This window comes from Dermacentor silvarum, chromosome 4 (assembly GCF_013339745.2).
Source record: "Dermacentor silvarum isolate Dsil-2018 chromosome 4, BIME_Dsil_1.4, whole genome shotgun sequence".
NCBI lineage: Eukaryota > Metazoa > Arthropoda > Arachnida > Ixodida > Ixodidae > Dermacentor > Dermacentor silvarum.
Window position 1 is genome coordinate 7,799,005 of NC_051157.2, and position 12,736 is coordinate 7,811,740.

At 44.9% G+C, this 12,736-nt stretch overlaps 1 protein-coding gene across 3 annotated transcripts in view; it reads left to right on the forward strand.

Moving 5' to 3' along the window:
* The window catches only part of LOC119449388 (arginine--tRNA ligase, cytoplasmic), an 85,101-nt gene that overhangs the window by 38,018 nt on the left and 34,347 nt on the right, over positions 1-12,736 (forward strand). For all 3 annotated transcript variants that reach the window (XM_049666744.1, XM_049666743.1, XM_037712559.2), the window contains exon 10: positions 9,514-9,619. In XM_049666744.1, coding sequence (XP_049522701.1) covers positions 9,514-9,619 — 106 coding nt within the window. The remainder of the gene's footprint in view (positions 1-9,513; positions 9,620-12,736) is intronic.

Below are 12,736 nucleotides of genomic sequence, written 5' to 3' on the forward strand. Positions count from 1 at the left end.
ACCGAAGATGAGTGTCAACAATGACTCCGAGAAAAGTAACATGATCGGATGAAGTTAGAGCCTGGTTGTTGATGAAAAGGCACGGAGACATATTTTTTCTGTTTGGTGAGTGAAAAAGCATAAAAGAAGATTTAGAAGGGTTAATTGAGAGCCAGTTTGCTGCACACCACTGCACAAGGGAATTTAAATCTGCTTGTAACTTAGAAATTAAGACATTAAGGTCAGGGCTGTGAGCAAAGATGGCGGTGTCGTCTGCATATAAAATACACTTAGAGCTGGAAAGGCAATAAGGCCAGTCATTAATGTACGTTAAAAACAAAAGGGGTCCTAAAATAGATCCTTGGGGAACACCTTTAACAATATATGGGGGATTAGAAAAACAGTGATCAAAAACAACAAGCTGCCGTCTTCAGGGCATCTTCAGGATCTTCAGGGGAACCGGAAAATAAAGCGCAACATCCGAAAATCGTATCATCCAACATATTATCCAACTAAATCGGACTATTATCAGGAAAAGAAAAAAACCTATCAAAACCGTATTACGCGGAATCGTATAGGTCCCACTGTATAGGGCATAGGTTTTCAACTGCACTTCTCACTATTTTTGGGTGTGCTTAGCCCAGTGGCAATAAATTGTCTGCTTGAAGGCAGAATAAAGCTAACACACATGATCAGACAATTTATTAACTTTAATTCTTCCTATGTCTGTTATAAACGTCTAAAGCATAATATAACATGATCTAGTATGTTCTCATAATAGCTATAACTTCAGTTTCAAGAAGTCAACCATGAACTTGCATGCAGTTGGTTTTTTTCTCTCTCTCTCTCCTTGTGTGTGGGGGGGGGGGGACCTGTGTGCAGATTACATTCATACTTCGGAGTGCAAAATTGCTGAGAGATGAAGAAATAAAGGCAGATGTGTGTGATTTTTCAAAATCACAAATCGGTGAAAAAAACTTTGAGACAAAAAGGCTGCAGCACCCAATGGCCACTTTGTTGTAGTCTCAGATCGTTTTGCTGGCAAAGAGCTGCGTCCATTTCCTGCAGAACACTTTTGCAGACTTTGAGCACTATCCTCACTGTTTTCACGAACAATGTCAAGCCACAACTCTTCCACTAGCAGCATTGAATGTGTGGCTGCTCGCAACTAACAAGTGCAGAATAACTGGGCTTGTGCGAATGCAAATCTCTGGGTTTTAAAATAATATTGATAAGTATAGAATAATTTCGAAGTGAATGTAGTTAGAATATTGGGATTTGCATAAAACCTTGACACAAGTGCCCCATGCTGGCAAATTAAAAAAAGAAAAATGGTTCTTCCAAAGAATGGCACAGTTTCATCCCTAGAATCAGTGTAGTTTCAAAGTACCAGGGTTATTCAAAAAGTCGGGGCCGTTTGCTTATATTTAAATATTTACACATGAGAATAAAGTTTTATTTGTGCAGTGCCATCTGTTAATTCTTACGAAGGTAATGAAGTTATTGTTTTGGCGTAGTAGTCGTCCGCTTGTCAGCGAATGCAGACGACAATGCCCGCGAAAATCGTTGCTCCCGCCTGTTGTGAAGTGCAAGCTGTAATTAGATTTTTGCATGCAAAAGGGTCATCAACTTCTCAAATTCATGGGGAGTTGTGCCTAGTTTATGGACTTTCAGGGATGAGTGAAGGAAAGGTCAGAAAATGGTGTTGAGACTTCAAAATGGCTGCACAAATGTGCACGATGAAGAGCAGTGGCAGGCCCAGCATCCAGACCAATGGAATTGTTCACCAAGTGGACCGGGAATTGCGATTACATCGATGACCGACAGTTAGTGGTCTGGCTGATAAATTTCCTCTTGTTGGACGCACTACAATTTACACGATTTTAACTGAAAAGCTCGGATATCACAAAGTGTATGCAAGGTGGGTCCCAAAAGCTTACCGACCTACTCAAACAGCAAAGAATGTCAAGTGGACGAGCGTTTTTGGACCACTACCAACAAGACGTGGTAGCGTGGAGCAGAGGTAGAACAGCCGACTTCAAATCGGAAGGTCGTAAGTTCGAATCCTGCTCCAGTCCACTGCATTTTCAGGCATGGAGTGGTGCCTGACACCGGCAAAAAAAAATATTGCCGAGAGCTAGTGGGGCTATACTAGTTCAGGTGCAACCAAACTAGGCAGGCTCACTAAGCTTCATCAAAGTCACTCCCTCACCAGAACAGGAATTGGCCTCCCTGGTGCAGTATTCGGCCACTACCTCCCTCATGACTCCGACAATTAACCCATGGCCCTCAGTCCCCAGTAGCTGCGGAGCAACTGACCAAGGCGGCGGTCAGACCTGTGACGTGGCAGAGGGTGCTAAGAATCTCTGGGTTTGGACAGGCCGCTAATGGAAACTGAACCTGGCAACGTTCAACACGCGTACCCTCTCGAGTGAGGCTAGCTTAGAAGGACTATTTGAAGAATTATCAGGCATTGCCTGGGATATTATTGGCCTTAGTAAGGTTAGAAGAACTGGTGAGGCTTACACAGTGCTGACTAACGGCCACGTCCTCTGCTACAGAGGTCTTCCAGATAAGAGAGAATTCGGGGTAGGATTTCTAGTTCATAACAACATAGCGGGCAACATTGATGAATTCTACAGCATTAGTGAGAGCGTAGCAGTCGTCGTAATAAAGCTGAATAGGAGGTACAAAATGCAGGTAGTACAAGCCTACGCCCCAACTTCCAGTCACGATGATGAAGAAATAGAACAGTTTTATGAAGATGTCGAATTAGCAATGAGAAAGGTGCAAACTCAGTATACTGTAGTCATGGGCGACTTCAATGCAAAAGTGGGCAAAAAGCAGGTTGGTGAGCAAGCAATTGGCAACTACGGCATCGATTCTAGGAATGCAAGAGGAGAGATGTTGGTAGAATTCGCGGAAAGGAATAGGCTCCGAATAATGAATACATTCTTCAGGAAGCGCAGCAACAGGAAGTGGACCTGGAAAAGCCCTAATGGAGAAACAAGGAATGAAATAGATTTCATACTCTCTGCCGATCCAAGCATAGTGCAGAATGTAGAAGTGTTAGGTAAGGTAAAGTGCAGTGACCATAGGTTAGTGAGGTCTAGGATTTCTCTCAATTTAAAGAGAGAAAGAGTGAAATTAGTCAAGAGGAAACAGGCCAACCTAGACGCAGTAAGGGTGAAAGCAGAACAATTCAGGCTGGTGCTCGCAAACAAATATGCAGCTTTAGAACAGGAAGATGAAGATAACATAGAGGTAACGAATGAAACCGTAACTAGGCTGATCTCAGAAGCAGCAATTGAAGTGGGAAGCTCTCCCAAGAAACAAAGGACCTAATAAAGAAACGACAAAACATGAAAGTGTCCAACTCAAGAGTTCAGATAGAATTCGCTGAACTGTCAAAACTGATCAACAAGAAGAAAGTAAGGGATATTCGAAATTATAACGTGGGAAAGATTGCGGAAGCCGTAAAATATGGACGCAGCATGAAATCAGAAGAAAGCTTGGCATAGGACAAGGCAAGATGTATGCACTGAAAGATAAGCATAGTACAGAATAGACCACTGATAACGTAACCGTTTATAGTGCAGGACCGGATATAGTACGGTCTTTTCAGACTCCCGTTAATTTTCCCATAGCACTCCATGTATACGCATACCGCTTACAGTGCAGCCGCGTGAGAGGAAATACCGGTTATAATGCGGCTTCTGCGGGAAAATCTCGCCAACAAGGGCGGTATCGAGCACGCTTCTCAACAAGGTGCGTGCTCTCGGCCGGCATGTGCATTGTTCAATGCACTCAAACTCTCGTTAATTCGGACTTATTTGGCCGCACATCAGTTAATTCGAACTACTTTCGGAGCTCGAGGAGCGCCACAAATGTGCGACGCAAAAGAGCAGTCCAACCGACGCAAAAGAGCGTCCAACCGAAACGAAGCAGCGGAGTCCGCATCGCCACAGCCATCAGCTGAAATCGTACGTGAATGACAGCAACGCCGGAACGCTTCGAGCCTATTTGTGTTTTTAAAGCCTGTATTCTTGCATTTACCGGTGCGCATAACACCGCGTTGGCCGCAGGCTTTCGTAACTGCGTAGTCGTCATTCACGATCGCGTCGATAGCGGTCGCGGTTTTCTCCACAGCGGTTGCGGCGAACGGTAGTTTCGTTTTTACTCGGTACGCGCATCTGCCGCGTGCCTAAAAAACTGTGTAGTCGCCATCGATAATCGCATAATAGCGTATGCGCTTTCGACCGCCAGTTGTTGCAGCAAATGGTAGTTAATTCGTCCAGACTTGGTGCGTGCGTCGGGCTCGTGCCTTCAGCACCAGCAAAGTCGCCGTTCATAATCGCGTCGATAGCAGTCACGTTTTTTTCCGCAGCGGCTGCGGCAAACTGTTGTTTCGTTTTGACTCGGTGCAAAACTGTCGAACTTAAAGAGCACCGGCTACATTGCGATAGTACAAAGCGTGTCTACATGCTTGGTCTACATGTTTGCATACGTGCAGGGCTTGATAATCGTTTTGGTTATAGTGCGGTACCACTTATAGTGCAGATATTCGCGACTCCGGCGGCTTACGTTATAAGCGGTCTACACTGTAATATCATCAGCAATTTAGATGGCATAGTAAAAGCAGCGGAAGAATTCTAAACTAACCTGTACAGTTCCCAAAACAGCCAAGCTACTTTCATTCGAAATAGTGATGAACCGGATACAGAAGCTCCTTCTATAACTAGCGATGAAGTTAGAAGGGCCTTGAAAGACATGACCAGGGGAAAAGCAGCTGGAGAAGATGGAATAACAGTAGATTTAATCAAAGATGGAGAAGATATCATGCTTGGAAAGCTTGCGGCCCTTTATACGCAATGCCTCACAACTTCAAGTGTACCAGAGAGCTGGAAGAACGCCAACATTATACTAATCCATAAGGAGGGAGACGTAAAAGAATTGAAGAATTACAGACCCATTAGCTTGCTTTCAGTATTATATAAAATATTCACCTAGATAATTTCCAATAGAATGAGGGCAACACTTGACTTCAGCCAACCAAGAGAACAGGCTGGCTTCAGGAAGGGATATTCTACGATGGATCATATCCATGTCATCAATCGCGTAATCAAGAAATCTGCGGAGTACAATCAACCTCTCTATATGGCTTTCATAGAATATGAAAAGGCATTTGATTCAGTAGAGATACCAGCAGTCATAAAGGCATTGCGTAATCAAGGACTACAGGAGGCATACGTGAATACTTAGCAAACATCTACAAGGATTCCACAGCTACCTTGGTTCTCCACAAGAAAAGTAGAAAGTTACCTATCAAGAAAGGGGTCAGGCAAGGAGACACAATCTCTCCAATGCTATTCACTGCATGCTTAGAAGAAGTATTCAAGCTCTTATACTGGGAAGGCTTAGGAGTGAGGATCAATGGCGAATATCTCAGCAACCTTCGGTTTGCAGATGACATATAATGTTCAATAGCCTGGCAAGGGAAGAAGAATTCAGGATCGCCAGTCAGCCTCTAGAGTCTGCAAAGGAGTACGTTTATCTAGGTCAATTACTCACAGGGGACCCTGATCACGAGAAAGAAATTTCCAGAAGAATAAAATTGGGTTGGAGTGCATACGGCAGGCATTACCAAATCCTGACTGGGAGCTTACCACTGTCGTTGAAAAGAAAAGTGTACAATCATTGCATTCTACCGGTGCTAACATATGGGGCAGAAACTTGGAGGTTAACAAAGAAGCTCGAGAACAAGTTAAGGACCGCACAAAGATCGATGGAACGAAAAAAATCGGGCCCCTCGGTTCCCTTTCTTCTCGTTGATTACATAACGAGGTCCCGAATCCGGCAACATTGATGCCTTCAGGTAGCATATGTGAGTTTACTAACCAGTTGCCATCACCCAAAAAGATCACGCACTCGTGACGCCTGCGGCAGAAAGGATATTCCACATCCGCCCCTAGGTTTGTGAGTCGTGGCGCTGGCTAACACTCCCAGGGTTAGTTCTAGTTGTAAAAACATGAATATTCCAGAAAGTGGATGGGAAAACGGCTCCGCGGTAGCTCAATGGTGAGAGCATCGCACACGTAATGCAAAGATGTGGGTTCGTTCCTCACCTGCGGACAGTTGTTTTTTCATCCGTTTTTATTTCCATTAGTTTATCATTTCTTTAATTCAATTAGTAAGTACAAGTAATTTCCCCTATGTTGTCCTTGGTGTCATTGTTTGTTGGCTTCTTATGATATGATAATAAAAATCGGGCCCCTCGGTTCCCTTTCTTCTCGTTGATTACATAACGAGGGCGCAAATCCGGCAACATTGATGCCTTCAGGTAGCATATGTGGGTTTACTAACCAGTTGCCATCACCCAAAAAGATCACGCGCTCGTGACGCCTGCGGCAGAAAGGATATTCCACATCCGCCCCTAGGTTTGTGAGTCGTGGCGCTGGCTAACACTCCCAGGGTTAGTTCTAGTTGTAAAAACACAAATATTCCAGAAAGTGGATGGGAAAACGGCTCCGCGGTAGCTCAATGGTGAGAGCATCGCACACGTAATGCAAAGATGTGGGTTCGTTCCTCACCTGCGGACAGTTGTTTTTTCATCCAGTTTTCATTTCCATTAATTTATCATTTCTTTAATTGAATTAGTAAGTACAAGTAATTTCCCCTACGTTGTACTTGGTGTCATTGTTTGTTGACTTCTTATGATACGATAATAAAAATCGGGCCCCTCGGTTCCCTTTCTTCTCGTTGATTACATAACGAGGTCTCGAATCCGGCAACATTGATGCCTTCAGGTAGCATATGTGAGTTTACTAACCAGTTGCCATCACCCAAAAAGATCACGCGCTCGTGACGCCTGCGGCAGAAAGGATATTCCACATCCGCCCCTAGGTTTGTGAGTCGTGGCGCTGGCTAACACTCCCAGGGTTAGTTCTAGTTCTAAAAACATAAATATTCCAGAAAGTGGATGGGAAAACGGCTCCGCAGTAGCTCAATGGTGAGAGCATCGCACACGTAATGCAAAGATGTGGGTTCGTTCCTCACCTGCGGACAGTTGTTTTTTCGTCCATTTTCATTTCCATTAATTTATCATTTCTTTAATTCAATTAGTAAGTACAAGTAATTTCCCCTACGTTGTACTTGGTGTCATTGTTTGTTGACTTCTTATGATACGATAATAAAAATCGGGCCCCTCGGTTCCCTTTCTTCTCGTTGATTACATAACGAGGTCCCGAATCCGGCAACATTGATGCCTTCAGGTAGCATATGTGAGTTTACTAACCAGTTGCCATCACCCAAAAAGATCACGCGCTCGTGACGCCTGCGGCAGAAAGGATATTCCACATCCGCCCCTAGGTTTGTGAGTCGTGGTGCTGGCTAACACTCCCAGGGTTAGTTGTAGTTGTAAAAACATAAATATTCCAGAAAGTGGATGGGAAAACGGCTCCGCGGTAACTCAATGGTGAGAGAATCGCACGCGTAATGCGAAGACGTGGGTTCCTTCCCCACCTGCAGACAGTTGTTTTTCATCCGTTTTCATTTCCATTAATTTATCATTTCTTTAATTCAGTTAGTAAGTTGAAGTAATTTCCCCTATGTTGTCCTTGGTATCATTGTTTGTTGGCTTCTTATGATACGATAATAAAAATCGGGCCCCTCGGTTCCCTTTCTTCTCGTTGATTACATAACGAGGGCTCAAATCCGGCAACATTGATGCCTTCAGGTAGCATATGTGGGTTTATTGACCAGTTGCCATCACCCAAAAAGATCACGCGCTCGTGACGCCTGCGGCAGAAAGGATATTCCACATCCGCCCCTAGGTTTGTGAGTCGTGGCGGTGGCTAGCACTCCCAGGGTTAGTTCTAGTTGTAAAAACATAAATACCCCAGAAAGTGGATGGGAAAACGGCTCCGCGGTAGCTCAATGGTGAGAGCATCGCACACGTAATGCAAAGATGTGGGTTCGTTCCTCACCTGCGGACAGTTGTTTTTTCGTCCGTTTTCATTTCCATTAATTTATCATTTCTTTAATTCAATTAGTAAGTACAAGTAATTTCCCCCACGTTGTACTTGGTGTCATTGTTTGTTGACTTCTTATGATACGATAATAAAATCGGGCCCCTCGGTTCCCTTTCTTCTCGTTGATTACATAACGAGGGCTCAAATCCGGCCACATTGATGCCTTCAGGTAGCATATGTGGGTTTATTGACCAGTCGCCATCACCTAAAAAGATAATGCGCTTGTGACGCCTGCGGCAGAAAGGATGTTCCACATCCGCCCCATGTTTGTGAGTGGTGGTGCTGGCTAACACTCCCAGGGTTAGTTCTAGTTGTAAAAACATAAATACCCCAGAAAGTGGATGGGAAAACGGCTCCGCGGTAGCTCAATGGTGAGAGAATCGCATGCGTAATGCAAAGACGTGGGTTCCTTCCCCACCTGCAGACAGTTGTTTTTCATCCGTTTTCATTTCCATTAATTTATCATTTCTTTAATTCAGTTAGTAAGTAGAAGTAATTTCCCCTATGTTGTCCTTGGTGTCATTGTTTGTTGGCTTCTTATGACCCTCGTACATATTGTTATTCAGATAATTTCATGCAAAAATGCAAGTTCAACACTTTTTAACCAACCGAACCGCACAAACAAATTGTTTGCCGGCTATTGCTCAATGTTTTTCTAATTCTACTAGAAGCTTCGTGATGGTCGAAGCTGCGGGAGCATTTCACGTTTGCCCATCACAATGTAGGGGATGGCGTGAAGTGCGACCTTGACTGTGTGACGCCCGCAGTTTAGGCTGTGCTGAGCAAACTGCTGGGCTTACAAAGCAACGCAGAGAGAGCACAATAGAATGCAAGGAGCCTACAATGGTGACTAGGTTCTGGCATATGCAAAGCTGCTTGGGGTTAGGTACGCTATTATAAAACTCCTTACTAAGGACTTTGTCGAGATTTTGTGTGAGTCGGCGCCAGACTCGTTAAACTAACGCTCGGCACCATTCTTGGCACAGTGCGCAGATAGCTTGGCACAGCGGCAGGAACGCTGCATGCGTTATCGGATGTTACATTTTGCCGGACCATGCATTTTTTCTGTGATCCTCTCAAAACTCATCAGTGAAATTCTGTTGTGTTTAGCTGTCTCTTATTCTGAATAGCTTTGATGAGCCTTCTGATCTCAGTGCTCAAAGTGCTGTTTATGCCGTTGCATCTTTTCGTGGTAACCGCTGGATTGAAAATCATTTTGAGCAATGATCCCTGTTGGAGCCACTTATAAAATAGTAATCTTGGTATAAAATCAGCATGTGACACACAGAGTTATAATGGCTGCCCATTTCTCCTTTAATTTTTGCATTCTTCAGAAAAACTGCCCACAGCAGAACTGCCAACAGGAGTGTAGATCTATGAGCAATACTACTTTTTAAAGTGAGACTCACCTTTAGAGTTAAACATAAATATATTTTTTGCTTCATAGGAGGACAGGCTTTGTATTTGAATGTGCACTGTTATTTAACAACATGGTTGTGTGCAGGAAGAAGTTCAAGACACGCTCTGGTGACACAGTCAAACTGGCTGACCTGCTTGATGAGGGTCTGCAACGTTCAATGCAAAAGCTGCTTGAAAAAGAGAGAGAAAAGGTAAGCGAGCTTTCTGAGGATTCTGCATGGGATTTGTTGAGATGAATGGCTACATGGGGATTTTAAAAATGGGGAGTGTTTCATTTCATTTGTCTTCCTCTGCTCGGCTTTTTAATGGCCAATTTGATATGACTAAGAAAAAGTTGAGCCGCGTTAAAGGGCCCCTTATAAGAAATATTAATCTGGAAAGGTGAATTGCACTTTTGGAGCACTCTACAAGCCAGAAAAGACGCAAGAACAAAATACCGTATATACGTACAGTAAAACCCCAGTGATATGATCACAGCTGGTTCGAATTTCGGTGTGATACGAATTTGTAACATTCCCCGGCTGAAATGCAATGCTTTTAATACGAAAAACATCGGCTGATAAGAACGCATTGCCAAACCGCTGCGGATCATATAAACCGTGAACAACAGCGGCGGCAGTGGCCGAGCCACTGGAGTGACCGGCACAGACAACCCGGCACAGCGGGATCTGGGCGGGATCCATAGTGGCCAAGCAACTGGTTACGTCATGCAGCTGCGCAATTGCTCATTATTTCCAGCGTCTAGCGTACCCGACCACATCACAACCTAGCTGATGCTTTGACCAGCAAGAAAGAAGACGACGACCGCTGCAGCAACGACGATCGCGGCAGCAGCCACGACGGCCAAAATGCTCCCTGCACTCGACGTGCTGAGACGTTTAGTGGCGTACGAAAACATCCGTAAGATCGCGCGCGCGCCCTTTTACACCTTCCAGAAGTCAATCGTTGACGATTTGAGCAAGAAGACAACGCATACGGATAGTAGAACTCCGTTTATATGCTTTCAAGGGACTGGAAATAAAAAAATTGCAGTTTTGCGCGAAAGGTGAAGCAATGATTGTGGTAGCAAATTAGTGGTCCGCCATACGAAGTAAGGATAGTAGTTTTATCAGCCATATAAACTTGTAAACATTCGCTTAATAACTAAATCAACAAGCACGGTGTCACGCGTGCACAGGTAAACATGAACACATCTCGCTCAATGACCGCAGACACTCATTGTCGAAACGCTGGCGTGAAGAAGCGCAACGGGCACAGCAGCGAGCGAATTGACCTTCGCGCTGTCTCTCGCTTCAACGCGAATGTCAAAAGCACAGCGCAGACGAAGCTACCGGCACTAGGTGCACTTTGTCAACATCTCAGATCGTTTTGACGATGAGGCCTGTGCGGGCGCGCACTTTTCTATGTCGCACGTCACTTTCGAGATGCGGCGCCCGCGCGACTGCGCCGTATCTGCAATGAAGGGTCGCTTGTTGCAACGCATCGGTCACTTGTTGCAACGTACGAGCTGACTGCACCGCTAAATTTACGTGACCGCCACATTCAAACGCAGCGTAAGATGCAGGAACATACAGATTGGCGACATATCACGGGGTAAGTTAACACATGAAAGTCAATGGGATTTTGGTCGGGACCGTGAAAACGCAACGTAGCAGCCGATAAAATGCAGCAGCGAGGAGCGTATCAATGGGGTTCCGCTATTAGGAATTTTTTCTCGTAAAAATAAATTCATTTTTTCTTGATTTTATGTACATTTTGATGATATGAATTTTGGGTGATACGAATATTTCACGCGACCTCGCGAGATTCGTATGCCCGAGATGTTGCTGTACTCGTGTAATGAACACACTCGCACAATAAATGCAGCCCCAACTTTGCTCTTGAAAATTTGGATTTTTGTTTTTCCCCACGTAATAATCGCACCGCCAACTTTGCTCATGCACAGTCCCACGATCAAACGGCCGTGCTGTAGTTTTTTGGAGAGACTAGAATCATTTAATGCGATAGCGTTAAGGGCCCCGTGTCGCAGAAAATCGGGCGTTGGCGTTGGCTTGAGCGTAACAATCAGTGTTCGTGGCACCCGTGGCGGAGAAATTCATCCCGAACCACCCCAACCACACAGGCCCTGCACGTGGCGGCGCAAGGGATTAGTGAACAAAAATTGAATTTCTCAAAGTAAAATCCGTCAGAAAAATCGTAAAGTATGACTTACTAACTACAACCTACAGAAATGATAGCGTCGGATTGTAATTTGAATATACGATAAAAAAGCCTGATAAGCAGCCAAAGATCTTTGAATGCTATTGCGTTCCACTCTTAAAGGCGAAGCTTAAGCATCCTCCAATTCTTATGGTGCACGGCTCAAGCAAGCAACGCTCACGCAACAATTTTCCAGCATTTCTACCATGCAAACAGCGACACGCTGCGGTTGCCTCCTTGCAAAAATACCATCCAGGTAGTGCTCGCTCCTCGGTAGCCTACAACAGCGTTGCATGTAGGCTCCCTGGAGAAAAGTTGGAGAAAAAGAAAGCTGCAGTTGCCGGGAAGCCTAATAAGCAGCCAAGGATCTTTGAATGCTATCGCATTCCACTGTTAAAGGCGAAGCTTAAGCGTCTTCCAATTTTTTACTCTCTCACTTGTGTTTAAAGCAAGCGCACTTAACGCTTAATACATGCTTGCTGCCAGTACTGGCACTAAGGCACCTTGCAGACTCAAGAGAGAAAAAAGCGCAACTGGCTCTCTGCAGCAGTTACTTTACGCAGTTTACGGACTTTACTCTGATGTAATAGGAGAGCGCGTGTGCGCTTTGTGTGGCCAGGTGCGATGCGCGGGAGAGTCCAAGTGAAGAAGGGGCGGCCGGCACTTGGTCGGCATTGTGGGCATAGTCGGGCGTAGTGTCGCATTCACGTATCTGTTGCTCGTTTTCTGCCTGTGTTTGGTTTGGCTGTGTGCGATGGGCCCCAAGCGAGTTATACGCCTGCTGCGGGACAGAGGAGTTTATCTGCTCACAAAGTGGAAACATTGATCAGACACCAATAAACTTTGACAAGCCGATGAATAGGATGGTCAAGGAAAAAGATGCACACAGCGTGCTTGTCAAAACAACAGGTATCGAAAAGCAGCGCTTCAGTGTGATGCTTGCAATAACGGCAGACAGCCAGAAGTGGCTGTGAGGGCAAGCTGTTATGGAACTATGATGTGGATGAAGCGGCCAGCGACCTGGACGACAGGTCTGGTGGTTCCGATGCGAAATGAAGTGCAATAAAAGCTTACGGTTTGCACATAGGTGTATTTTTACTGCAAATATA